We start from the raw sequence: 27,996 nt of genomic DNA on the forward strand, positions 1-27,996 counted from the left end.
ATTAAACACAAGTTTGACGCATTAAGAAACAATTCCAGGCGTTGTATTGTAACAAAACATCACATTTTGCCCAAAACTTAAGGGAAATGATTTGTGACACAATGCCTTCTGCAATCTCTGCAAATACGTGGGGTTGCAAACGCTCAGTACTTGAATTATACATGCAGTATATTAAAAAAAACATATACGACAAATCAAAATCTACAATATTAAAAATGAGGCAAGAGAAATGTATGAATTGGGAATGGCTCTTCACTAAAAGTTTGTTACAGTACAAATGTTTTTACATACAGTACAATACAATGCCGTATTGAAAGAAAACATAAGACAAATGCAAACATGCATAATGCAATGCGGTAATTAGGCTGGTTATTCTCAAAGGACTGTAATTTAAGATTAAGGTCATATTGTATGGAAGAAAACGAGGTGTCAATCGGGAGACGAGTCAAAGGTCTTGTTACTAAGTCCTTTTGAACGGCAAAGTGCGAGACGACAACACAGATGAAACCTGACACATGGCAGGATCTGCGTTTTACAGTCATGACAATAACAGCAATGGCTCCTGTCTCCAAAGGGAGGAGGCGTGTCCAACTTAAAACGGCCATTTTCCATCATGCTTAAATGTCCACCAAGCAACCAGGAACAATGATTATATCTTTTCCACATAGTTACCAGGGAAGAGACCTTCTTTTCCTCCCATCCTGCCAGTCCACCATCCTGATGGATCTAGAGAAGGATGGAGTTAAAACATAAGTCAGATGTTACTACCCCTGACGAGCGCAGCACAAAGTGCATCGCAAAGCTAATATTAGCATACTAGCTTTTTGGTGCTATTTTCATGGGTAGATGCATATATAAGCACCACTATCACGCTAGGCTTTAGCATGCTACCGTTAGCAAGTTAACATTGCTAGCATGCTAATATTAGCATAGTAGCATTTTGAGCTGTTTTCATGGCTAGACACTAAATATGAACACTAAGCACTATCATGCTAGGTGTTAGCATGCTAACATTAGCATGTCAGCATTGCCGCATGCTAACATAGCATAAAAGCATATTCAGCCATTTTCATAGGTAGACACAAATTATGCTAGGTGTTAGCATACTAATATTATAATGTTAGCATTGCCAGTGTTTTTTGCAATTTATATGAATATAAACTTAAGCGGACACGAACATAAGCATACTAGCATTTTATGCAATTTAGGCGTGAATATAAACTTAAGCAGACACATAGCACTATTATACTAGGTGCTAGCATGCCAACATTAGCATAGTAGCACTTTTAGCTGTTTTCATGGGTAGGCACTAATATGAACACTATCATGCTAGGTGTTAGCATGCTAACATTAGCATTGCCGCATGCTAACATAGCATAAAAGCATATTTAGCCATTTCCATAGGTAGATACTATTATGCTAGGTGTTAGCATACTAATATTATAATGTTAGCATTGCCAGCGTTTTTTGCAATTTATACGTGTGAATATAAACTTAAGCGGACACTGACATAAGCATACTAGCATTTTATGCAAACTTAAGCAGACACAGACACTACTTTCAAAAGTAGGCACTTTTACAAACACTTAGCATTATTATGTTAGGTGTTAGCATGTTAGCATTATTTAAGTTATTCAAACCCTTGAATTAAAACATAAGTCAGACGTTACCACCCCTGACAAAGCACAACACAAAGCGCAGTGCAAAGTTAACATTAGCATACTACCATTTTGCTGCTATTTTCATGGGTAGACACATATATAAACACTACTATCATGCTAGACTTTAGAATGCTAACTTTAGCAAGTTAACATTGCTAGCATGCTAATATTAGCATAGTAGCATTTTTAGCTGTTTTCATGGGTAGACACTTATATGAACACTAAGCACTATCATGCTAGTTGTTAGCATGCTAACATTAGCATGTCAGCATTGCTGCATGACAACATGATAAAGCATATTTACCCATTTTCATAGGTAGAAACTATGATGCTAGGTGTTAGCATGCTAATATTATAATGTTAGCATTGCTAGCGTTTTTGGCAACATATATGAACCTATATGAATATAAACTTAAGCAGACACATAGCACTATTATACTAGGTGTTAGCATGCCGACATTAGCATGGTACCATGGTAATATACAGTAATTATACAAACATTTTTAGCATTTTCCGAAGTAGTAGTAGTATATAAACAGCGTTATTATGTTAGATGTTAGCATGTTAGCATTATTTAAGTCATTCAAACGCTTCCACTGTATGTTTTCAAGGTATGTGGTCAAGGAATACAAATATGTAGATAACATAAAAGTAGGGCGGCACGGCGGTCTAGTGGTTGGCGCGCAGACCTCACAGCTAGGAGACCGGGGTTCAATTCCACCCTCGGTCATCTCTGTGTGGAGTTTGCATGTTCTCCCCGTGCATGCTGCAATTTTCATGGGCAGACACATATATAAACACCACTGTTATGCTAGGCTTTAGAATGCTAACTTTAGCAAGTTAACATTGCTAGCATGCTAATATTAGCATAGTAGCATTTGTAGCTGTTTTCATGGGTAGACACTTATATGAACACTAAACACTATCATGCTAGTTGTTAGCATGATTAGCATGTCAGCATTGCTGCATGAAAACATAGCATGAAAGCATATTTAGCCATTTTCATGTCTGCGTTCTCTGAGTGCTTTTCCAATATTGTGGTACTGCATGTTCTTTTCAGCCACTCTCCAGGTCCACGCACCTTCTTTGACAAGGTCAAACACATCGTTGAACTCGAAGCTGATCTCGTCGGTGTCCTGGCCAATGTACTGATATAAAGCCCGACAGCGGGGTCCCTGAGGGCGAGGCTGGGGTTTGGGAGCAGGAGGCGGACGCTGACCAATACTCTGTTTCCTCTGTTTTCTGTCAAAAGGAGAGAGTCACGGCAAGTTCGTTTCACTTTTTGTAATTCCTGTGCCTTTTCTACATCAGAATGAGAATGCAATTTAGTAATGTGACGTCCATTCAATGAAGGTTGAGCTGGAGCCTATCCCAGCTAGTTGTTAGCATGCTAACATTAGCATGTCAGCATTGCTGCATGATAACATGATGACAAAGCATATTTAGCCATTTTCACAGGTAGAAATTATTATGCTCATATTATAATGTTAGCATTGCTAGCGTTTTTTGCAACTTATATGAACCTATATGAATATAAACTTAAGCAGACACATAGCACTATTATACTAGGTGTTAGCATGCCAACATTAGCGTCGTACCATGGTAACATACAGCAGTTATACAAACATTTTTAGCACTTTCAGAAGTAGGCACTTTTACAAACACTTAGCATGGTGCATCGCAAAGTGCATCGCAAAGCGCAGCACAAAGCGCATCGCAAAGCGCATCGCAAAGCGCATCGCAAAGCGCACCGCAAAGCGCATCGCAAAGCGCATCGCAAAGCTAACATTAGCATACTACCGTTTTGCTGCTATTTTCATGGGTAGACACATATATAAACACCACTATCATGCTAGGCTTTAGAATGCTAACTTCAGCAAGTTAACATTGCTAGCATGCTAATATTAGCATAGTAGCATTTTTAGCTGTTTTTCATGGGTAGACACTTAAATGAACACTAACCACTATCATGCTAGTTGTTAGCATGCTAACATAAGCATGTCAGCATTGCTGCATGACAACATGATAACAAAGCATCTTTAGCCATTTTCATATGTAGAAACTATTATGCTAGGTGTTGGCATGCTCATATTATAATGTTAGCATTGCTAGCGTTTCTTTGCAACTTATATGAACCTATATGAATATAAACTTAAGCAGACACATAGCACTATTATACTAGGTGTTAGCATGCCAACATTGGCGTGGTACCATGGTAACATACAGCAGCTATACAAACATTTTTAGCACTTTCAGAAGTAGGCGCTTATACAAACACTTAGCATTATTATATTAGGTGTTAGCATGTTAGCATTATTTAAGTCATTCAAACACTTTCAAGTCTCAGCTGGGGTGATCAATACCCCCGCCCCCAACTTCCTATTTCCTATTTTTCTCACCCTGACATGCCCTCATCCGGCACATTAAGGAAGTCCATGTTCCCCTGGTTATTGTGGTTGTGGGTCGACGCTCTGGCAGTTCTCTGAAAGCCCAGTTTCGGTAGGGCCGTTTGTGGAGGCCGGCTCTGTTTGTGCGGGGAGGAGTATGTGATGTCTGATTGTTTGGGTCCTCTGGAGAACTGCTTTGCTCCATTCTGGTAAGCTGTGGAAAAAACACAATAGACTTTTTTTTTTTCGTCCCACCCAACAAGGAACCCTTACAGCAGATCATTGTATGCACATAAAGGAAGTATAATACAATGGAGTCAAATTCTTCAAAGGTTGGACAATCTTTGAAAAATGCAACAAACCTCATGACTACCTTATGACTAGGGATGTCCAATATTGGATATTGTCCAACTCTCAATTTCCAATACCAATATTAGCCGATACAGATACCGATATGTGTAACATAAATCCTGTGGTGGAATGAACACATATGTGTTGTATACATCATTTTATAAATATCGGTTTTCATGATCGGGAAAAAATTGTGGTTGATATCAATAAAAAAAAAAAATGTTTTCAGAAAAAAAATCAGATGCCAATATCTGAATAATAGATTTTTTCAGAAAAAAATCAGATACCAATATCAACAAATATTACATTTTTATGCTGATATCGGTATCCGATTTTTTTCAGAAAAAAATCAGATACCGATATCAGCATATAAATCGGTATCTGATTTTTAAAAAAAAAAAAAAATTTCAGAAAAAAATCAGATTAAAAAAAATCAGATACTGATATCAACAAATATTACATTTTTATGCTATCGGTATCTGATTTTTTTCTGATTTTTTTTTTCAGATATAGGTATCTGATTTTTTTCTGAAAAATGTAGATACCAATATCTAAAAAATTGATTTTTTCAGAAAAAAAATCAGATACGATATCAACAAATATTACATTTTTATGCTGATATCAGTATCTGCTTTTTTTCTGAAAAAAATATTTTTCTTTCAGATATAGGTATCTGATTTTTTTTCTGAAAACTTTTTTCAGATTTTTTTTTTCAGATATAGGTATCTGATTTTTTTTCCTGAAAAATAAATTTTTTCAGAAAAAAATAGGTAGGTATCTGAAAAAAATCAGATTACTCCATCACAGTGGTTGACTACCGCCTATTAGTTTTTAAAAAAAATAGCAGGACAGCATACAGAGTCAAAATAAAAAATAGAATAATATAGTAAGAATGAAAACAGTTTTTGTGCATGGTCCATTAATAAAAATGTACCTCTGCTGGCTTTGTGATTTTGTCCTCCACCACGTGACTGTGGACCACCCTTCCGAGTTGGTTCTGAAAAATGTGTTAAAATACATGAAATGTATATAAATGTTTATTAGATTTGTCATTATTTATGTCGACTTACTGGAAGACATGGGTAGCCCATTCAGCATAAAAATGTAATATTTGTTGATATCGGGATCTGATTTTTTAAAAAGCTATTTTTCAGATATTGGTATCTGATTTTTTTCTGAAAAAAATATTTTTTTCAGATATTGGTATCTGATTTTTTTCTGAAAAAATATATTTTTTTCAGATATAGGTATCTGATTTAAAAAAAAAATAGGTAAATAGGTATCTGAAAAAAATCAGATACCTATATCTGAAAAAAAATATTTTTTTCAGAAAAAAATCAGAAAAAAAAAATTCAGAAAAAAAATTTGACACCTATATCTGAAAAAAATATATTTTTTTCAGAAAAAAATCAGGTATCTGATTTTTTTTCCTGAAAACTTTTTTTCAGATTTTTTTCTGAATTTTTTTTTTTTCAGATATAGGTATCTGATTTTTTTCTGAAAAATAAATTTCAAAAAAAAATGAGATACCTATATCTGAAAAAAAATATTTTTTCAGAAAAAAATCAGATACCAATATCTGAAAAATAGATTTAAAAAAATACCGATATCAACAAATATTAAATGTTTATGCTGAATGGGCAGACTAGTGACTAGAGTTGTCATTATTTATGTCGACTTACTGGAAGACATGGGTAGCCCATTCCCTATTGTGATGGTGAGGGTCTTCCCTGCAGGCTTGAGCTGGGCCTGGTCCCCCATTCCATTCTGGAACACCACCACTCTGGAGCCCCCTCCGCCCCAACCCTCTTTCTTCACTCTGAACTCCAGTCTGGGTGGGAAGGATGAGTGAGTGTTTACGTGCATGTACTGTACATAAAAAAAACTACTTCCTGTGTGTTTTTCCTCCACCTGTCAGTGAACGATATCGGCAGTTTCCTCCTGATCAGGTCCTCGTAGCGTTTGGACAACAAGCTGAGGAACTCCGTCTTGAAGTTGGACTCCAGCAGACTGTCGTACTGCGTCTCATGCAGGATAAAAAAATCATCCTGTCTCGTACTGAAGAAACACACTGTGCTTTATTTGACTAACAAATACTGTATGTACAATTTGCTTCAATATGCATATTTGCTGACCCATACTTGGCCTTAGTCAAACACAAAACAACAATAAGTTAACAATGAATGTTTAAAAAAACATAATGGCGTGAGAGAGTGCAAGGTAATCAATCGGCTGCTAACAAGGATGCTTTGTGATAAAAATATATGAAGACCACAGTCGGACTAATATTACGACAAGACGCATGTCATAACTGGATAATGTATGCAAACTGAGGCAAAATTGTGGTGTACATTTTCGACCTTAAGCCAAACGAGGCCTACCAAACGCAAGCCAAACACATATACACACACATATACACACACACACACACACACACACACACACACACACATATATATATACACATATATATACACACATTTACATACACACATATATACACACATATACATATATACATACATATACATACATACATATACATACATACATATATATATACATACATATACATATATACACATATACATATATATACTCACATATATATACATATACTTATATATACATATATACACAAACATATATACATACATATACATATATTAAATATACATATATACACATATACATATATATCCACATATACATATATACACACACACATACATACACATATACTTATATACACGTATACATATATATACACACATATATACACACACATATATATATACATATATACACACACATATACACATATACATATATAGATATATATATACATATATACACATATATGTACATATATACACATATATACATATACTTATATATACACACACATATATACATACATATACATATATATACACACATATATATACACACACACATATACACACATATATACACACACATATATACATATATAGATATATATATACATATATACACATATACATATATACACACATATATACATATACTTATATATACATATATACACACATATATACATACATATATAAAATATACATATATATACACACACATACATACACATATACTTATATACACATATACATATATACACACACATATACACATATACATATATAGATATATATATACACATATATATGTATACAAATACATATATACTATACACATATATACACATACACATACACACACACGCATATATATATATATATACACATATACACACACACATACATATACGTATATATACATATACATACATATATATACATGGTATGTATATATACATGACTGGGATGTAAAACAATTCACCTGAGCGAAATGCCACTGATGCTCCCAAACTCCAGTTTTCGCTTCAGCACCTCCTTTATTTGTCCTTTCTCCGGACCTTTCTTCACTTTCTCTCGACCAATCAGATAGATGCCCTTGGGGGTCAGGATCAAATCTCTCTTGATGGACTATTTTGTGAGGAAAAGAAGAAGTGAGAAAAATGAGCGATGCCAGAAAGGAGAAGAAGCTGGGAAGTGTAGTAACAGGGTGAAGTTCAAACTCGCGGCCCGCGGGCCAAATGCGGCCCGTGAGACGCTACTTTGAGGCCCCCACCTTGATACCAAAGTTTAATGTTGAAATGACCGCTTAAAGCTGTGTTCACACCGGACACAATTAACATGATTTGGCCCCCACCCATACTGTTACCCTACCCTGTTACCCCGCCCTGTTTAGCTTTGGATTAGCAATGAAGCTAAAGGCTTATATGACGCTGGGTATAAATAAATGCAGGAAATGATTTTTAATAAAAGGTAAAATACACGTGAAGATGAAGCATCTCATCAAACATGTTGTTAAAGTTACGATGCTGCTCCCAGATGGAACTGAGTACGATGCTAACTTGCTAATTGGGTACAATTATTAACTTTCATTAATGTTCATGTTAAAGATTAAATAACTGTTAATACTGTACATTTGAATATGAAAAAAAATAATTTCTCTACCAACTGTATGTGGTTTCTTACGTTTTGTTTTATTATTTTACTTATTTATTACTGATTGATTGATTTATTGTTTTTATTCTTAATTTGTTTATTTTTTAATATCTTTTTTTGTGTTTAGAATATTTGAGAACAGTGGAATGTTTTATCAGATATTTTATTGTGGAAAACCGGAACCACGGAAAAAGTGAAGGGTATAGCAGAAGCAAAAGCATTGAAGATGCCTTTTTTTGTTGTTTTTTTTTTGAAAACCTGATGCGGCCCGGCTTCACCCAGAACCTAGCTCCGGTGGCCCCCAAGTAAATTGAGTTTGAGACCCCTGGTCTAGAGACAGCGCCACTGAGGAAAAATACAGGAAGCAGAACTGGAGATAGCAGAGATGAGGATGCTGAGGTTCACATTGGGAGTGACCAGGATGGATAGGATCAGGAATTAATCCATCAGAGGCACATGACAAGTTAGAGGCCTTGGAGATGAAGTCACAGAGGCCAGACTTAGATGGTTGGGACATCTCCAGAGGAGACATAGTGAATATATTAGAATATATTATATGTAGAGGAAGACCAAAGAGGAGCTTTATGGATGTAGTGATTAAGATTAAGATATGCCTTTATTCGTCTCTCAGTGGGGGAACTTGTAAAGTGAAGGAGGACATGAGGGTAGACAGATGCAGAAGACAGGGTTGGATGGAGGAGATTGATTTGCCGAAAGAGAAAGAAGAAGAAGATATTCAATTCGAGTGAGGAGTGGACCAAAACTGTAAAACAGATACTTGGTGGTCACGTCCAGCCTTGACCAAAACGAACCGTGCTAGCAGAGCAATTGGACTCTAGAACAAAAATGTGTGATCGCACCCTAAGTTCAATATTTGGTAGGTTAGTCCAAAGTTTCACCTTGAACCTTCGATCAAACTTGTTGACCGAGTCCGCAAAGTCAACACGCTCCCTCTTGGCTAGGAACTGCCTCAGCTCAGGTCTCTGTTCTAGACCCAGGTAGTCTCCAACGAAGTTCCTGTTGATGCTGTTTTTCCGTCTCTGTTTGGAGTTGTATAGGATGTCCGAAGCTGTTGGAGTCAGAATGGAGAAGACATAATGATGCACTTGGGGCTTCGGGGACAGGGTCAGGTTCTATAAAAGCAATCTTCACTCGCTAAATGTACTGCAAAAAAGGTCGGTAAGGATAATTCATAATGCCGCCTACAGAGAACATACTAACTCCTTATTTCTAAAATCACAAATACTTCAACTTGCTGATATAGTTCATCTTCAAACAGCTAAAATAATACATAAGGCTAAAAATAACCAATTAGCTAAAAATGATTTGAAACACTTCTATGCTAGGACTACGTTATGCTAGCCATAGCATTTCAGTATGTGGAATCAAACTATGGAATGGATTGAGTAAGGAAATCAAACAATGCACAACGATGAGCCAATTCAAGAAACAATACAAGCAGTTGATGTTTGCTAAATACAAGGATGAAGAGTCTTGAACCAGTCATGATGTGCTATATATATCACTATATTGACACGCTCTATGGTACCCATTATGGCATTGGATGCTCATATCACCTCGTACTTTGGTACAGGACAAAAAATTAAATTAAATTAAATTAAATTAAATTAAATTAAATTAAATTAAATTAAATTAAATTAAATTAAATTAAATTAAATTAAATTAAATTAAATTAAATTAAATTAAATTAAATTAAATTAAATTAAATACTAATTACTTTTACAATCAGTAACTGTTACATTTGTTCACTTCCTGCTTTCATAATATAGCTTAACCTTCCTCTTGTGTTAGCTTTCTGGTATCATCTCTTATGTTAACGGGCCGGTTTTGACTTGTGTATTAAATCAGCTATAAAATACACTAAAAACAATAAGTTATTAAATTAAATTAAATTAAATTAAATTAAATTAAATTAAATTAAATTAAATTAAATTAAATTAAATTAAATTAAATTTTAAAATTTAAAATTTAAAATTTAAAATTTAAAATTTAAAATTAAAATTAAAATTAAAATTAAAATTAAAATTAAAATTAAAATTAAAATTAAAATTAAAATTAAAATTAAAATTAAAATTAAAATTAAAATTAAAATGTAAATTAAATTAAATTAAATTAAATTAAATTAAATTAAATTAAATTAAATTAAATTAAATTAAATTAAATTAAATTAAATTAAATTAAATTAAATTAAGCTATATTAGGAAAGCAGGAAGTGAACAAATGTAAGAGTTACTGATTGTAAAAGTACCAGATGGAGGGGTAGGATTTAATAAGCTTTGCTTCTTCCTACTCCTTTTGGACATGTGGAACTGTGAACTGATTATGTGATGCATTCAATTGTAAGCTGATGCATGTTCAAATGAAATAAAACCATTACCATTACCATTACCATTACCATTACCATTACCATTACCATTACCATTACCATTACCATTACCATTACCATTACCATTACCATTACCAAGACCAAGACCAAGACCAATGTGACAGTCAATGCGTCATTGCCGCATGGTTTGAAACCCACCCTCTTCTCTCATCTGTTCATACTTCTTCCTGGCACTGTATCTTCTCCACGCCTTCTGAATGGTCCTGGCGAAAGTGTCAAACTTCCTCTCCCTCATTTCCTCAAGAAGGAACAGCTAGGAAGAACACATTGTTCAGCATTCAGGTTCTTACACACAGACATCTACGTATGTAAGTCGAGAGTCTGAAGTAGTGTTTATTACCGATTCTGGGTTTTTAACAAAAATTTTGGTGCGGCCCATCTGGTATTGGTCGATATCCATGTTAACAGAACGGAGGAGGTGAAGGACCCCCTGTTGCTCTGGACCCCTCCAATGAGGCCATGTTTGATCAGTCAGAATGGCATACCTGGTAGGGTATGGATCAGTTGCAAAAACTGAATATAATCAAACTATACTACTTGGTGGGTTTCTTTGTTCAGACCTTTGCAGGAATTTAGTGAAGACCCTGCGGTACGCAAAACCAGCCCTTCGTACGCGGATGTTTTCTCGAAGTCCCAGGTATTCCACTTGATGTTTAACTCTGAAAAAAAAAACACAGCAAAAGATGAACAAAAATGGGTTTTGTTTGTGTGTCTGAGTCCAGGTTTTGACACTGACCTGCTCTCCTCCCAGTCTTTGGGCCTTTTAGTCTCGTTGGGTTTGATACAGCGGATATAGTGGGGGGTACACCTCATTAGCGTGTTCACCAGGTCGTTCGCTTGTCTCTGTGGTGCAAAGTAAAAGTCTGGACCAACTGGTTCAAGACTCTTCATCCTTGTATTTAGCAAACATCAACTGCTTGACACGTTATGTCACTGGATGGTCATATCACCTCGAACTTCGGTACAGGACAAAAATTAAATTAAATTAAATTAAATTAAATTAAATTAAATTAAATTAAATTAAATTAAATTAAATTAAATTAAATTAAATTAAATTAAATTAAATTAAATTAAATTAAATTAAATTAAATTAAATTAAATTAAATTAAATTAAATTAAATTAAATTAAATTAAGAAAGCAGGAAGTGAACAAATGTAACAGCTACTGATTGTAAAAGTACCAGATGGAGGGGTAGGATTTAATAAGCTTTGCTTCTTCCTACTCCTTTTGGACATGTGGAACTGGGAACTGATTATGTGATGCATTCAATTGTAATCTGATGCATGTTCAAATGAAATAAAACCATTACCATTACCATTACCATTACTTTTGTCTTTGTTGTTTAAAAGAATGCAAAAGAGGTCATTCCATTCCTACCTTGATCTTGGAGCCGGCGGTAGTTGGCCTGCTTTTCTTGTCCGTGTTGAGGTTTTCGGGGAATAAACTGCGAATGAAGTCACTGTGGCGGCAATATTCACAAGTACACATAGCTGCAGTGAGCGTGTTATATTATTATATATCGTATATTGCCGGTGAAGACCTACTGTTCACTGCTTTGCATCAACTCGATAAGGTCAGGGAAAAGAACGTCACGGTTTCTCTCACAGAAGCCGTTGATATCATACGACACCTGAGATGACAACAGAGCCTTAATGCTAAATCTACAGGATCAATGGAATTACAGTGATCAAACGGTAGCTAGCAATATACGACACAAGTACAAATACAAGTTCAAAATTAAAAACATACATTTTAATGTTTCCCCATAATGCATCTCATTCAAGCAAAGCATTCATTAGTACCTGCCGGGGTGCTGCAATGACGTCAGCCTCCCTCTGGGCTTCCCTGAAGGACAGAGGCAGCATTGCAATGCCATCCATCCATCCATAGTACCACTTGTCCTCCAATGAAATGCTTTTATATCGTATTGGTACTTGTGCTATTAAGCTGTTAAGTTACTGTGTGATGAGTTTAGCGTTCTTTGTTCTTTGTAAGATGACAGAATCAGACTATTATACTGTCTAATGACTTCCTGCAATTTTCAATGGGTTGTTTTCATAGCTCACGATTGGCTCCTGTCAAATCCTGTCACAGATTCGTGCCACAATATGCTATAATATTTTATGTCATTTTATGATTCGGTGTGTCTTATATATGTACACATTTTTTTTCCTTTACATTTAGTAAATGCAGCTTAGACACTGGGATTAATGGTAATTAAAATTAATAAAAATTAATAAAATTTATAAAAATTAATAAAATTAATAAAATTAATAAAATTAATAAAATTAATAAAATTAATAAAATTAATAAAATGAATTAATTAAAATTGTTACGTGGTTGAATACGGCCTATTATTTGATAGAAAATATTCACATCTGGGGAAATATTATGTATGTTTTGCCTAAATTAAGCATACAAAATGTAAACGGAACTAAAATACAAATATAAGGCATTCAAGAGACGCATTCTGAGACATGGATGAACTGTAGCTTTCTCTACTGGTCACTAGGTGTCAGCAGTGCCAACATTACGGGGGGCACAATAATCAATAATAATAATTTTGCGGTCTTTACGTACACAAAGCTGAACTCTGAAACTCGGACGTCAATTCCTGTCCACTTTTGTTTCAGGTCCACTAAAGTGTTCTAATGTGTTGAGGGCTCTATTAATGTTATTAATGTTAAAAAAAAACATATTTATGTAGAAGGTCGCCAACTTATAAATGTTCCGGTTATAAACAAGGAATTCTACTTTGTGGAAAGTCGGTTATCACAGTCGGGTCTGGAAGGGATTACTGTATAGCGTTTTACAGTAAAACTGTTTACCTTGTCAAAGCTTCAAGGTCCAGACCACATCAAGATCAAACCCGTCAAACACTAAAAGCTTTAATTATTTGGTAATTCTAAACAGATTATATTCAAACTTAGTGGAGTTTTTGGTGGAAACCGACCTTGACTTTAAGGGAATCATTCAAAAATCACATGGACTCAAATGACTTCTGCATATTTTGGCAATATACCCTCACACATTATAGGGACAAAAGTTTGGGAATGAAGACGTGAAGGGCATACAATGTAGGTCTAGTGGTTAGCGTGCGGACCTCACAGCTAGGAGACCCGAGTTCAATTCCACCCTCGGCTATCTTTAAGTGGAGTTTGCATGTTCTCCCCGTGCATGCGTGGGTTTTCTCCGCCAATTAACCTAGCATGTTAGCATATGTTAGCATTGCGGTTGCACGGCGGCTTAGTGGTTAGCACGTACGCCTCACAGCGAGGAGAAACAAGTACAATTCCACCCTCGACGTTGTGTGTTTTCTCCGGGTACTCCGGTTTCCTCCCACATTCCAAAAACATGCTAGGTTAATTAGCCACTCCAAATTGTCCATAGGTATGAATGTGAGTGTGAATGGTTGTTTGTCTATATGTGCCCTGTGATTGGCTGGCCACCAGTCCAGGGTGTACCCCCTCTCTCGTCCGAAGACAGCTGGGATAGGCTCCAGCACCCCTCTGTGACCCTCGTGAGGAAAAGCGGTAGAAAATGAATGAATGAGTTCTCCTCCTATTTTGTGTGGAAGTGGTAACTTTTATATTTTGTCTTTCCCCACCCTCGGCCATCTCTGTGTGGAGTTTGCATGTTCTCCCCGTGCATGCGTGGGTTTTCTCCGGGTACTCCGGTTTCCTCCCACATTCCAAAAACATGCTAGGTTAATTAGCGACTCCAAATTGTCCATAGGTATGTCTATATGTGCCCTGGGATTGGCTGGCCACCAGTCCAGTTTGCCTCTTGCCCGAAGACAGCTGGGATAGGCTCCAGCACCCCCACGACCCTCGTGAGGATAAGCGGCATAGAAAATAAAATGAATGAATGAATGACATTTGACTGACAATTGACTTAACTGTACCCAAGTGAAAGCATCTTCTGAGACAGAAATAGTTCCTAATAGTCCATCTGCCAAACTGTGTCATGTGACAAGAAGTACCTTTCCAGCGTAGTGATGTATAACAAAGCCTGAGTTCCAGCTGTTGAAATGCTCGTGCGTTCCTACGGCGGCCTGCAGTTTCTGCAGCAGAGTACCATCTGCACCCTCGCCTTTGGCATGCATGGTGGCACACACATCATCCAGAACACTCATCACACCTGGAGGATTCTGAATGGAGCAGGAAGGAATACAATATATTAGCAAAAACATAGTGAGCGGATTTTATCGGGGGGGAAAGTGGCCGCGTGTTATTGTGGTGAAACACTTCTATGCTAGGACTACGTTATGCTAGCCATAGCATTTCAGTATGTGGAATCAAACTATGGAATGGATTGAGTAAGGAAATCAAACAATGCACAACGATGAGCCAATTCAAGAAACAATACAAGCAGTTGATGTTTGCTAAATACAAGGATGAAGAGTCTTGAACCAGTCATGATGTGCTATATATATCACTATATTGACACGCTCTATGGTACCCATTATCATCACAGAGTACTTTGGTACGTGACAAAAATATAATAAAAAATAAATAAATTAAAAAAATTTAATCTTTTAATCTTTTAATCTTTTAATCTTTTAATCTTTTAATCTTTTAATCTTTTAATCTTTTAATCTTTTAATCTTTTAATCTTTTAATCTTTAATTATTTTAATCTTTAATTATTTTAATTTTTTTATTTTTTTTATTTTTTGATTTTTTACTTTTTAAATTTTTAAATTTTTAAATTTTTAAATTTTGAATTTTTAAATTTTCAATTTTTCAATTTTTCAATTTTTATTTTTATTTTTATTTTTATTTTTATTTTTATTTTTATTTTTATTTTTATTTTTATTTTTATTTTTATTTTTATTTTTATTTTTATTTTTATTTTTATTTTTATTTTTATTTTTATTTTTATTTTTATTTTTATTTTTTATTTATTTATTTTAATTTGAAAAATGTATAAACTTAAACTATATTAGAAAAGCAGGAAGTGAACAAATGTAACAGTTGTAAATGTACAAATGGATTTAATAAGCTTTGCTTCTTCCTACTCCTTTATATATATTCATTCGGATTGGCACTTTTCTTTCGGAATGAGGTGTATACAAAGATTACATTTTTTTCCGTTTGATCAAATAACCCGAATGGAATTGAAATATTTGGGTCCATGTAAACGTGGTTATTGTTGTTAAAGAGATTATTAACAATCTTACCAATTTATTTTCAATTAGGTCGCACACAATCTTGTTGTTGAAGTATTGAATGGGTGTCCACTTGATGCCCTCTTGAACGTACTCCTCCTGCAGCGGGATAAGAAGAGACCTGGAATTGGGCTGTAATCGCTCTTGGATTCGTGCACGGTTGATTACGATGGTTATGTTGTAGCATTGCCGAGATGCCATGCAAAAATGTTTTTTTAGCCTCTCATGTGTGATTTTTGAGGTTTCAGGTGAACATTAGTGTCAATGCATCACACAATGTATTGATTATCAATCAATACCTGCTCAGCCTTCAAAGTCAATTCGATGAAGATTTGTTGCAGTTTCTCATTGACAAAGTTGATACAGAACTGTTCAAATCCGTTTCTCTAAACAAAAGAAATGCAAATCCAGTCAGTCAATCACCCTTGAAATGGAAAAGCTGGTTGTAGTAAAGTCACCGATATATTGTACTTTACAATGTATATACTTTTATTGATACGTATATTTTATACAAACACCATATTTATTCATTCATTTTCTACCGCTTTTCCTCACGAGGGTCGCAGGGGGGTGCTGGAGCCTATCCCAGCTGTCTTCGGGCGAGAGGCGGGGTACACCCTGGACTGGTGGCCAGCCAATCACAGGGCACATATAGACAAACAACCATTCACACTCACATTCATACCTATGGACAATTTGGAGTGGCTAATTAACCTAGCATGTTTTTGGAATGTGGGAGGAAACCGGAGTACCCGGAGAAAACCCACGCATGCACGGGGAGAACATGCAAACTCCACACAGAGATGACCGAGGGTGGAATTGAACCCCGGTCTCCTAGCTGTGAGGACTATCACCTATTATTAGTCCCATCAGTCACATTTTACATATTCTTTGCCTAAATTAAGCACTAAAATTTTCTAAATGAACTGAATCTCTGACATCACTTCCTGTCCACACGTACAGGAAGACATTTATTGAAACACACACAAGCACAAGTCTTGTTTATGTCTTAAATGGCTTATTTTTTGTGATCATTTATTGACTATATTGGATAAAAAGAGTGTAAATGTGACTATAGGGGTGCTATTTTATGTCTACAGGGCTCTAATATTGATAGAAAGTTTGTAAAGGTTACAAAATATTGTTTTTTGTATTAATATTGGATCCTACTTGCGGCACAGCGGTCGAGTGGTTAGTGCGCAGACCTCACAAGCTAGGATACCAGGGTTCAATTCCACCCTCGGCCATCTCTGTGTGGAGTTTGCATGTTCTTCCCCGTGCATGCGTGGGTTTTCTCCGGGTACTCCGGTTTCCTCCCACATTCCAAAAACATGCTAGGTTAATTAGCCACTCCGAATTGTCCATAGGTATGAATGTGAGTGTGAATGGTTGTTTGTCTATATGTGCCCTGTGATTGGCTGGCCACCAGTCCAGGGTGTACCCCGCCTCTCGACAGCTGCGGTAGGCTCCAGCACCCCCGCTTTCCTCATGAGGAAAAAGCGGTAGAAAATGAACGAATGAATATGCTCAGCTGCACGGCGGTCGAGTGGTTAGCGCGCAGACCTCACAGCTAGGAGAACCGAGTTCAATCAAGACATTTTGTGGACAAAAGATCCTGAAGTTGATATTTACCTGGAATATTTCAAAACCATATATATCCAGTACGCCGATGCTGAATTCTTCATGAGGTTTTTGGATGGCTTTATTAATGGCCTGGGCAGGAGAGAAAGAGAGAAATTAAAAAAAACCCCAAAGAGATAAAAAATGCAACTTTGTAAGTCTGACTACCTCCACCAGGTAGTCAAAGAGTCGTGCGTAGAGGGCTTTAGCCAGGGCGTCTCTGGTGTAGGTGGCTTGCTCTTGGTTCAACGTCACGTTGATGGATTCGGACTTGCCTCCCCACTTTGAGTCCATTTTCCGACTGGTCAGCTTCTCCTGCAGACGGTTGGGGTCGATGGCCAGCAGGTAGGCTGGGAAGGCGAGCACTGGTGGACCATAAAGAATACGAATTCAAATGTATTATATTCCATTCTATTTGTGGATGTGAGTTCAAATCCTAATATTGGCTCAGCGGTGAGAAAACAAACAACTGATGGTGGCTTGTAATTTGATCACATGCCACGGGGGCAAAAAGAGACAATTAATTTATTCACGAGGGAACGCATGTGCGCCTGCATGCTTGATTGAATGTGTGTGTTTGTGTATAACCGGTGTGTGTTTGTCACGTTTTGTCACTCACAGTCCATGCTTTCCACTCGCCCGTAATTCCCTGCTTCTACGAAGCTGATGTTCCCCAGGTGGAGGATGCCGGCAACGATCTGCAGCACCTGGGCCTGGATGTCACCTGGGATCCCGATCACCTGCATGGCTTCCTGGAGACCACACGGCACAAATAATGGACGGGTACCACTGTGGAGACCTGTTATCTATTAACATCTCCACCAGTCACTTCATTAGGTATACCGGCATGATATTACATATATTGATATACATATTTGCAGGTGTACCTAAAGTAGTGACCATTATTGAAAATACAGTATATCCAGGGGGTGTCCGTTCTAAAAATATCATTTAACAAGAAAAGCTAAAAAAAAAAAAAGAAAAATTTAAATGACATAAATGGGGAAAAAAAATCTGCTGTCATTTTGGAAAATTAAGTTGAGGAAAAAGTTATAATATAATAAAAAAAAAAGACAAAATATTATGAGAATAAAGTCGTCATTAGAAATAAAAATGTATAAAATTATTATATTTTTTAAATAGATTTGGAACATTGAATAAACCAGCAGGAAAAGGGGTAAAATACAGTATATCCAGGGGGTGTCCATTCTAAAAATATCATTTAACAAGAAAAGTAAAAAAAATAATAATAATTTAAATGGCATAAATGGAAAAAAATCAGCTGTAATTTTACTATAATAAATATTCAAAGAAAAAAGTTATAATCCAATGAGAAAAGGTTTTCGAGACTAAGATCATAATATGGTGATAAAAATAATGTCATTTTGGTTGCAAAAAGTTGATGTATTGAAAAAAAGCCACACAAAAACAAAACAACAAATAAAGTTTTGGAAAATTAAGTTGCGGAAAAAGTTATAATGTTATGAAAAAAAGACAAAATATTATGGGAATAAAGTCGTCATTAGAAATAAAAATGTATAAAATTTATTTTTTTGAAAATAGCTTTGGAACATTGAATAAACCAGCAGGAAAGGGGGGAAAATACAGTATATCCAGGGGGTGTCCGTTCTAAAAATATCATTTAACAAGAAAAGTACAAAAAAAAAAAATTAAATGGCATAAATGGAAAAAAAATCTGCTGTAACTTTACAATAATAAATATTCTGAGAAAAAAGTTGTAATCCAATGAAAAAAAGTTCATAATATTCATTCATTCATTCATTCATTTTCTACCGCTTTTCCTCACGAGGGTTGCGGGGGTGCTGGAGCCTATCCCAGCAGTCTTTGATATACATATTTGCAGGTGTACCTAAAGTAGTGACCATTTGAAAATACAGTATATCCAGGGGGTGTCCGTTCTAAAAATATCATTTAACAAGAAAAGTAAAAAAAAAAATTTTTTTAATGGCATAAATGTAAAAAAAATCAGCTGTAATTTTACAATAATAATAATAATAATTTTAACAACAATTATATTATAAATAAGAATAATAATAATAATTTTGGTTGCAAAAAGTTGATGTATTAAAAAAAACACACAAAAACAAAGCAACAAATAAAGTTTTGGAAAATTAAGTTGAGGAAAAGGTTATAATATAATAAAACAAAGACAAAATATTATGGGAATAAAGTCGTCATTAGAAATAAAAATGTTTAAAATTAATAAAAAAAAATAGATTTGGAACATTGAATAAACCAGCAGGAAAGGGGGGAAAATACAGTATATCCAGGGGGTGTCCATTCTAAAAATATCATTTAACAAGAAAAGTAAAAAAAAAAAAATTAAATGGCATAAATTGGGAAAAAAAATCAGCTGTAATTTTACTATAATAAATATTCAGAGAAAAAAGTTGTAATCCGATGAGAAAAAGTTTTACGACACTAAGATCATAATATGATGATGAAAAATAATGTAATTTTGGTTGCAAAAAGTTGATGTATTGAAAAAAAACACACAAAAACAAAAAAACAACAAATAAAGTTTTGGAAAATTAAGTTGCGGAAAAAGTTATAATATAATAAAAAAAGACAAAATATTATGGGAATAAAGTTGTCATTAGAAATAAAAATGTTTAAAATTAATTTAAAAAAAATAAATTAGGAACATTGAATAAACCAGCAGGAAAGGGGGTAAAATACAGTATATCCAGGGGGTGTCCATTCTAAAAATATCATTTAACAAGAAAAGTAAAAAAAATAATAATAATTTAAATGGCATAAATGGAAAAAAATCAGCTGTAATTTTACAAAAGGTTTTCGACACTAAGATCATAATATGGTGATAAAAAATAATGTAATTTTGGATGCAAAAAGTTGATGCATTGAAAAAAAAAACACACAAAAACAAAACAACAAATTTTGGAAAATTAAGTTTCTGAAAAAGTTATAATATAATAAAAAAAGACAAAATATTATGGGAATAAAGTTGTCATTAGAAATAAAAATTAAAAATTATTATTTTTTAAAAAATAGATTTGGAACATTGAATAAACCAACAGGAAAGAGGGAAAAAAATGTATTTTAACTAGAAAAAAAATGCAATTTTCCTAGAATAAACTCATAATATTATGAGGAAAAATAATTATAATTATTAATCATTATTTAGTAGCACATAGTTGAAATATTAAAGAAAAAGTGCTTATATTGATGTAATGAAGGAAAAAAAAAGGAAGCAAACACGTGTTGAAAACAAAATAAAATGCAAAATATGCAAAAAATGTTGTGTACCATAGTTTGATGGAAATCTTTGCTGTCGTTGGTTCCGTCCACTTTGTAGGTTCCAGACTGGTTGAGGTACAAGTAGTAGTCTGGGGTCATGATGCCGAGGCCCTCCTTCTGCTGAGCACTAGCGCCCTCTATCAGCTGGAAGACGGAAATGCAGTGTTTGGGAGGAAATGAACCATGTTGAAGAAGCATGAGTATGAAGTATGAAGTATGAAGTATGAAGTATGAAGTATGAAGTATGAAGTATGAAGTATGAAGTATGAAGTATGAAGTATGAGAGGAGGAAATTATTCATCAAAATTATTCATCATGCTTGTCCTTCGGCCAACCTGATAGTAAATGTGGAAGTTTCTTTCGCTGTCATTCTGGCTCACCACCCTCGACTTCTCCAGCAGAAAGTTGGAGATTTTGCCCCCGTCGGGCTCCCCGCCTCTGCTGAATTGAATCTCAAAGTATTTGCCCTGGTAGATGAATGACATAGTTGAAGTAGTTAGTCAGTAGTTTACAATGCATAGGGTGCTATAAACAAGAAAAACCTATGTGGTTTTTTTTAGAACCCATGTGGCTCGATGTGGCCCAAGAGGAAACAATGTGACGTCATGTTAGGTGAAAGTATTGCCTTTAGCGTTTCACGTTTTTATGGTCGCTTGACTAGTAGAGTATGAGGACTCCACCTTTTAGTCATAAGCATTCATAAGAATGCTGATTTATACTACTAAAACTGAAACTGCGCACATTGACTTAGTGTGTTTTTTTTTATTAATTTGGCACGACATGTTTACCCTCAGGCGGCACGGTGTTCTAGTGGTTAGCGTGCAGACCTCACAGCTAGGAGACCAGGGTTCAATTCCACCCTCGGCCATCTCTGTGTGGAGTTTGCATGTTCTTGTGGGTTTTCTCCAGGTACTCCGGTTTCCTCCCACGTTCCAAAAAAAACATGCTAGGTTAATTAGCGACTCCAAATTGTCCATAGGTATGAATGTGAGTGTGAATGGTTGTTTGTCTATATGTACCCTGTGATTGGCTGGCCACCAGTCCAAGGGTGTACCTCGCCTCTCTTGTTCCAAGACAGCTGGGATAGGCTCCAGCATCCCCCACGACAGTATCACTCGGATACTGTGAACATCCAGCAGCAACACAACATTTTGGCATGACTACTATTTTGATGAAAAATATACTGAACCAGGGCTTCAAGGCGGCCGGGTGGTTAGCACACAGGCCTCACAGCTGGGAGACCCGAGTTCAATTCCATCCTCGGCCATCTCTGTGTGGAGTTTGCATGTTCTCCCCGTGCATGCCCATTATGCACGCCCATTATAACGCATGTGTTCATCAGAATAGTGAGATGTTAGATGTGTAAACGTGTACATTATCTTTACAATCTGTACTGTACAGACAGAACTTGAAACAGAAACTAGGAAAATGCAACAAAATGGAGCGCATACGAGCATATTCAAGAGTCAAATTTCATGTTGAGTACTAAAATTTGCAACGTTGGCAGGCCTGCCTCACTATTTGAGAAGCACCGATTTAGTCCCAGCAAAGCATTTTAGCAGTTATGGCTGCCAGCGGGCGCTGCCATGACGTCAGCCTCCCTCTGGACTCCTCTGGTGGAGAGCATACAAGCATATTCAAGAGTCAAATTTCATGTTGAGTACTAAAATTTGCAACGTTGGCAGGCCTGCCTCACTTTTTGAGAAGCACCGATTTAGTCCCAGCAAAGCATTTTAGCAGTTATGGCTGCCAGGGATGCTGCAATGACATCAGCCTCCCTCTGAGCTCCGCTGGTGGAGAGCATACAAGCATATTCAAGAGTCAAATTGCATGTTGAGTACTAAAATTTGCAATGTTATGATATGTTATAATCTTAATACAAATATGTTAGTATTTTACACATCATAAAACAGTAGTAGTACATAGTACTCACAAAGCGACTAGAATTGTTGTTGCGGACAGTTTTGGCATTCCCAAAGGCTTCTAGGAGAGGGTTGGACTGAAGGATGATGTCTTTTACGTGCTGGAAGACAACGACAAAGTGAAAGTTACAATGCCAATACTTCACATACACGCTTGACGCAGTAATTGACCTGAACTTTAGCTCCTCCTCCTGATACTTTGGATATGTAGCCCATGATGTATTTGGCAGCCACGGTCTTTCCTGCACCGCTCTCTCCGCTAAGAAAATACACGAAAAAGGTAAAAGACCCAAATACTAGAAAGACAGTATGAGGTAAGAAATGTGGTCACCTGATAATAACACATTGATTTTCTCCATCAATCAACATGTTTCGGTACGTGTTGTCAGTCAAGGCGTAGATGTGGGGTGGATTCTCATACTGGGCCTACACACATATATAAAGACATTAACCACATACAGACCAGGGTTCAATTCCACCCTCGGCCATCTCTGTGTGGGGTTTGCATGTTCTCCCCGTGCATGCGTGGGTTTTCTCCGGGTACTCCGGTTTCCTCCCACATTCCAAAAACATGCTAGGTTAATTAGCCACTCCAAATTGTCCATAGGTATGAATGTGAGTGTGAATGGTTGTTTGTCTATATGTGCCCTGTGATTGCCTGGCCAATTGGAATGTGGGCGGAAACCGGAGTACCCGGAAACTCCACACAGAGATGGCTGAGGGTGGAATTGAACACGGGTCTCCTAGCTGTGAGGCCTGCGTGCTAACCGCCGTGCAGCCCCAACCTTGTTATGCATCTTCAAAATGAACCAAATAACATTAGAGTCATCACACAGCAACTTAACACCCAAATCCAAACCCGAACATGCAAACTCCACACAGCGATGCCTGAGGGTGGAATTGAACTCGGGTCTCCTAGCTGTGAGGCCTTGAGAACCACTCGATTCATTCATTCATTTTCTACCGTTTCTCCTCACGAGGGTCGCGATGGGTGCTGGAGCCTATCCCAGCTGTTTTCGGGCGAGAGGCGGGGTACACCCTGGACTGGTGGCCAGCCAATCACAGGGCACATATAGACAAACAACCATTCACACTCACATTCATACCTATGGACAATTTGGAGTCGCCACATTTTGGAATGTGGGTAGTACCCGGAGAAAACCCACGCATGAATTGAACATGGGTCTCCTAGCTGTGAGGCCTGCGTGCTAACCACTCACGCGCCGTGCAGCCCCAACCTTGTTATGCATCATCAAAATGAACCAAATAACATTAGACTCATCACACAGCAACTTAACACCCACATTGTATACTGGGGAATATACAAACATGTACCATGTAATGTAACATGTAACCAGGTAGGTTGGATTGCAAGGTTTTAATCCGGTGGATTAGATTGATAGAACTGCTTCAGTTGTACTTTTTTGTGAAATACTAGATGGATGGTAGGACGATGTGACTTGTATTTACTTGTACTTCATATGCGACAGATGCGACTGCAACTCACTGCTCCTTGGTACAGTTCCACTTCTCTGTCAGTGAAGTAGGGCATCTGTTTGAACGGGTTGACTGATATCAGCACGGGACCGATGTACGTCTATACAGCACAGGTAAGAAGCATAAAGGAACTATACACAAGTCATTTCTGATTTCATATAATCCAGTGTTTTATGATTATAACAATATTCATAATGTCCGAATGTGACTTGTATGGAAGTATGTTGGGGCCGCGTGTTTGAGACCCCTGACCTAAACGGTAGTTATTGCCTTTAAACTTAAATAGCCAAAAACTTACCACTTCCACACAAATAGGGAGGATAACTATTAACAGTTATTTAACCTTTAACATGAACATTAATCAAACGTAATAATTTTTTCTGGGTACAAGATAGCAAGGTCTTGAGACACATGCTAACTCGCAAACTAGAGAGCTAGCCACCTAAACGGTAGCCTTCAAGTTATTTCCTTTCAACTTAAATAGCCAAAAACTTACCACTTCCACACAGATAGGGAGGATAACTATTAACAGTTATTTAACCTTTAACGTGAACATGAATCAAACGTAATAATTTTTTCTGGGTACATGATAGCAGGGTCTTGAGACACATGCTAACTCGCAAACTAGAGAGCTAGCGACCTACACGGTAGCCTTCAAGTTATTTCCTTTAAACTTAAAAAGCCAAAAAACTTACCACTTCCACACAGATAGGGAGGATAACTATTAACAGTTATTTAACCTTTAACATGAACATTAATCAAACGCAATCATTTTTTCTGGGTACATGTTAGCAGGGTCTTGAGACACATGCTAACTCGCAAACTAGAGAGCTAGCGACCTAAACGGTAGCCTTCACGTTATTTCCTTTAAACTTAAATAGCCAAAAATATACCACTTCCACACAGATAGGGAGGATAACTATTAACAGTTATTTAACCTTTAACATGAACATGAATCAAACGTAATAATTTTTTCTGGGTACATGATACCATACAGCATCCATATCAAACTTGCGCGGTGCCGCACTAACATTACACTTTCATATCAAGGCGGGGGCCTCAAACTAGTGTCCTGCGGGTGCGCCACTCTTTCCGAAAGAGTAGTGAAACAGAGAAATACCAACAGATCTGTGGCGGCACATCAAAACAAAGCAAAGTAGAACACAGTCAAGGATACAAAAATGTAGTCGTCCATGTATCTTTTCTTCAGGTTCTCCACAATGGCGTCTTCTGTGATCTTGGACAGGAGGACCATGTCGTCCACTCCACTTTGTTTGACATTTTGACTCTGCCAGTGGTATTTTGCCTAAATCATGGAACACAAACACACACACACACACACAGGAAATTATCAGGCTACTTTTCTCAAAATGACATTTCTAAAAAACACCATTGCACCATTCCACGGTACGAGACATTAAAATCCGATTCCAAAAATGTCAACTTCCCCCAACACTGATGTAAAAATACCATAAATGTGTATTTTTTTCCACTCGAGATGAGTCAGTCTGCCTTTGAATGACAGTGATTCCACGCTTGTAGGTCTACAGACAATTTATTTGACTCCCTTGACATGAACTATCAACTGTCGAGCCTTATAAAGATGGCCGTGTCCTAAACGGTAGCCTTCAAGTTATTTCCTTTAAACTTAAATAGCCAAAAAACTTACCACTTCCACACGGATAGGGAGGATAACTATTAACAGTTATTTAACCTTTAACATGAACATGAATCAAACGTAATAATATTTTCTGGGTACATGATACCATACAGCATCCATATCAAACTTGCGCGGTGCCGCAGTAACATTAAACTTTCATATCAAGGCGGGGGCCTCAAACTAGTGTCCTGCGGGCCACATTTGGCCCGCGGGCCGCGTGTTTGAGACCCCTGACCTAAACGGTAGCCTTCAAGTTTTTACCTTTAAACTTAAAAAAAAACAAAAACATACCACTTCCACACAGATAGGGAGGATAACTATTAACAGTTATTTAACCTTTAACATGAACATTAATCAAACGTAATAATTTTTTCTGGGTACATGATACCATACAGCATTCATATCAAACTTGCGCGGTGCCGCAGTAACATTAAACTTTCATATCAAGGCGGGGGCCTCAAACTAGTGTCCTGCGGGCCACATTTGGCCCGCGGGCTGCGTGTTTGGGACCCCTGACCTAAACGGTAGCCTTCAAGTTATTTCCTTTAAACTTAAATAGCCAAAAAACTTACCACTTCCACACGGATAGGGAGGATACATGATACCATACAGCATCCATATCAAACTTGCGCGGTGCCGCACCAACATTAAACTTTCATATCAAGGCGGGGGCCTCAAACTAGTGTCCTGCGGGCCACGTGTTTGAGACCCCTGACCTAAACGGTAGCCTTCAAGTTATTTCCTTTAAACATAAATAGCCAAAAAACTTACCACTTCCACACGGATAGGGAGGATAACTATTAACAGTTATTTAACCTTTAACATGAACATGAATCAAACGTAATAATTTTTTCTGGGTACATGAAACCATACAGCATCCATATCAAACTTGCGCGGTGCCGCACTAACATTAAACTTTCATATCAAGGCGGGGGCCTCAAACTAGTGTCCTGCGGGCCACATTTGGCCCGCGGGCTGCGTGTTTGGGACCCCTGACCTAAACGGTAGCCTTCAAGTTATTTCCTTTAAACTTAAAAAGCCAAAAAACGTACCACTTCCACACGGATAGGGAGGATAACTATTAACAGTTATTTAACCTTTAACATGAACATTAATCCGCGTGTTTGAGACCCCTGAACTATACAGTCACCATGTTATGGTATTTTTTTCAGTGAGATTGAAAAATAAATGTGAGAAAAATATTCTTTAAAATACCTCAAATTAAATAATGACAATTCACAATGTATAGATGTATAGTACGATGTATGTACTGGGATCTCGCAAGTGTGAAGACATTTGAGAATTTGAGGAGGAAGTGTTGTGCCAGAAACTATCGTCCTCGCTCGTCTTCCACTTCCCCCTCTGTCAACTGGTTGCAAGCTTCTTGTGAAACTCAGCAGAAATTGGTTACGGGTTGTCGCTTTGCCTTCCTGCATCTGTTTGCAACGCTCTCTTTGCAATTTGTGCAAAAGAAAAATTGTAAATGTGTAATGCGACGGTTCCATGCGTACAGGGTGAATTATTAATTATGCAGTAACACTATCTGAATATTATCAGTTCATAATTTGGACACATTTAATGCACAGTCACAAAAAAAGATGCTTGTTTGTTAGAAATAGAACACAATTTTAAAAAAAAACGTAAACATCTTAATTATGCTTTGACATATTACTAAAATAGTTCTAATTGTAATGTGCACATAATATAAACGGCTGCTTTAGAAGCATTTATTCGTTATTAATTATATATAGAAAAAAATAGGCCCAAAAATAAGCATCACGGAGTGCTCTATCCATCCCTGGATGACACCCACAACACACCGCCATGGCTGAAATGACTCAAAACAATTAAAGGTACAGTACCATCGTCTCAGTAGACCTCTGCTGTTCCGGTCCGGTCAGGTCCACGCTTCCCTGTGCTTGGATTTGGGTTCAAACTCTGTCACACCGCCATCCTGAAGCAGTAAAGGTCAGAGGTGCCCGCCATATACAAG

At 36.7% G+C, this 27,996-nt stretch overlaps 1 protein-coding gene across 1 annotated transcript; it reads right to left on the reverse strand.

The window, feature by feature from the left end:
- Nucleotides 1–14: 14 nt before the first annotated feature.
- On the reverse strand, nucleotides 15–27,996 carry myo1f (myosin IF). The gene is made up of 28 exons (XM_058073840.2): nucleotides 27,866–27,996; nucleotides 25,521–25,649; nucleotides 24,354–24,443; nucleotides 23,178–23,272; nucleotides 23,018–23,105; nucleotides 22,858–22,947; nucleotides 21,260–21,391; nucleotides 20,934–21,068; nucleotides 18,265–18,397; nucleotides 17,814–18,010; nucleotides 17,658–17,738; nucleotides 16,325–16,411; nucleotides 16,038–16,124; nucleotides 14,839–15,006; nucleotides 12,401–12,486; nucleotides 12,234–12,315; nucleotides 11,592–11,698; nucleotides 11,416–11,514; nucleotides 11,196–11,340; nucleotides 10,994–11,108; nucleotides 9,348–9,517; nucleotides 7,778–7,923; nucleotides 6,311–6,457; nucleotides 6,082–6,230; nucleotides 5,334–5,396; nucleotides 4,061–4,262; nucleotides 2,743–2,903; nucleotides 15–726 (listed from the first exon to the last, which is right to left on the reverse strand). The coding sequence occupies exons 1-28, from the start codon at nucleotides 27,866–27,868 to the stop codon at nucleotides 650–652; spliced, it is 3,264 nt and encodes a 1,087-aa protein (XP_057929823.2). The 5' UTR covers nucleotides 27,869–27,996; the 3' UTR covers nucleotides 15–649.

Source organism: Doryrhamphus excisus, linkage group LG4 (genome assembly GCF_037039965.1).
Source record: "Doryrhamphus excisus strain RoL-2023G ecotype Guam linkage group LG4, RoL_Dexc_Guam_v1.1, whole genome shotgun sequence".
Classification (NCBI taxonomy): domain Eukaryota; kingdom Metazoa; phylum Chordata; class Actinopteri; order Syngnathiformes; family Syngnathidae; genus Doryrhamphus; species Doryrhamphus excisus.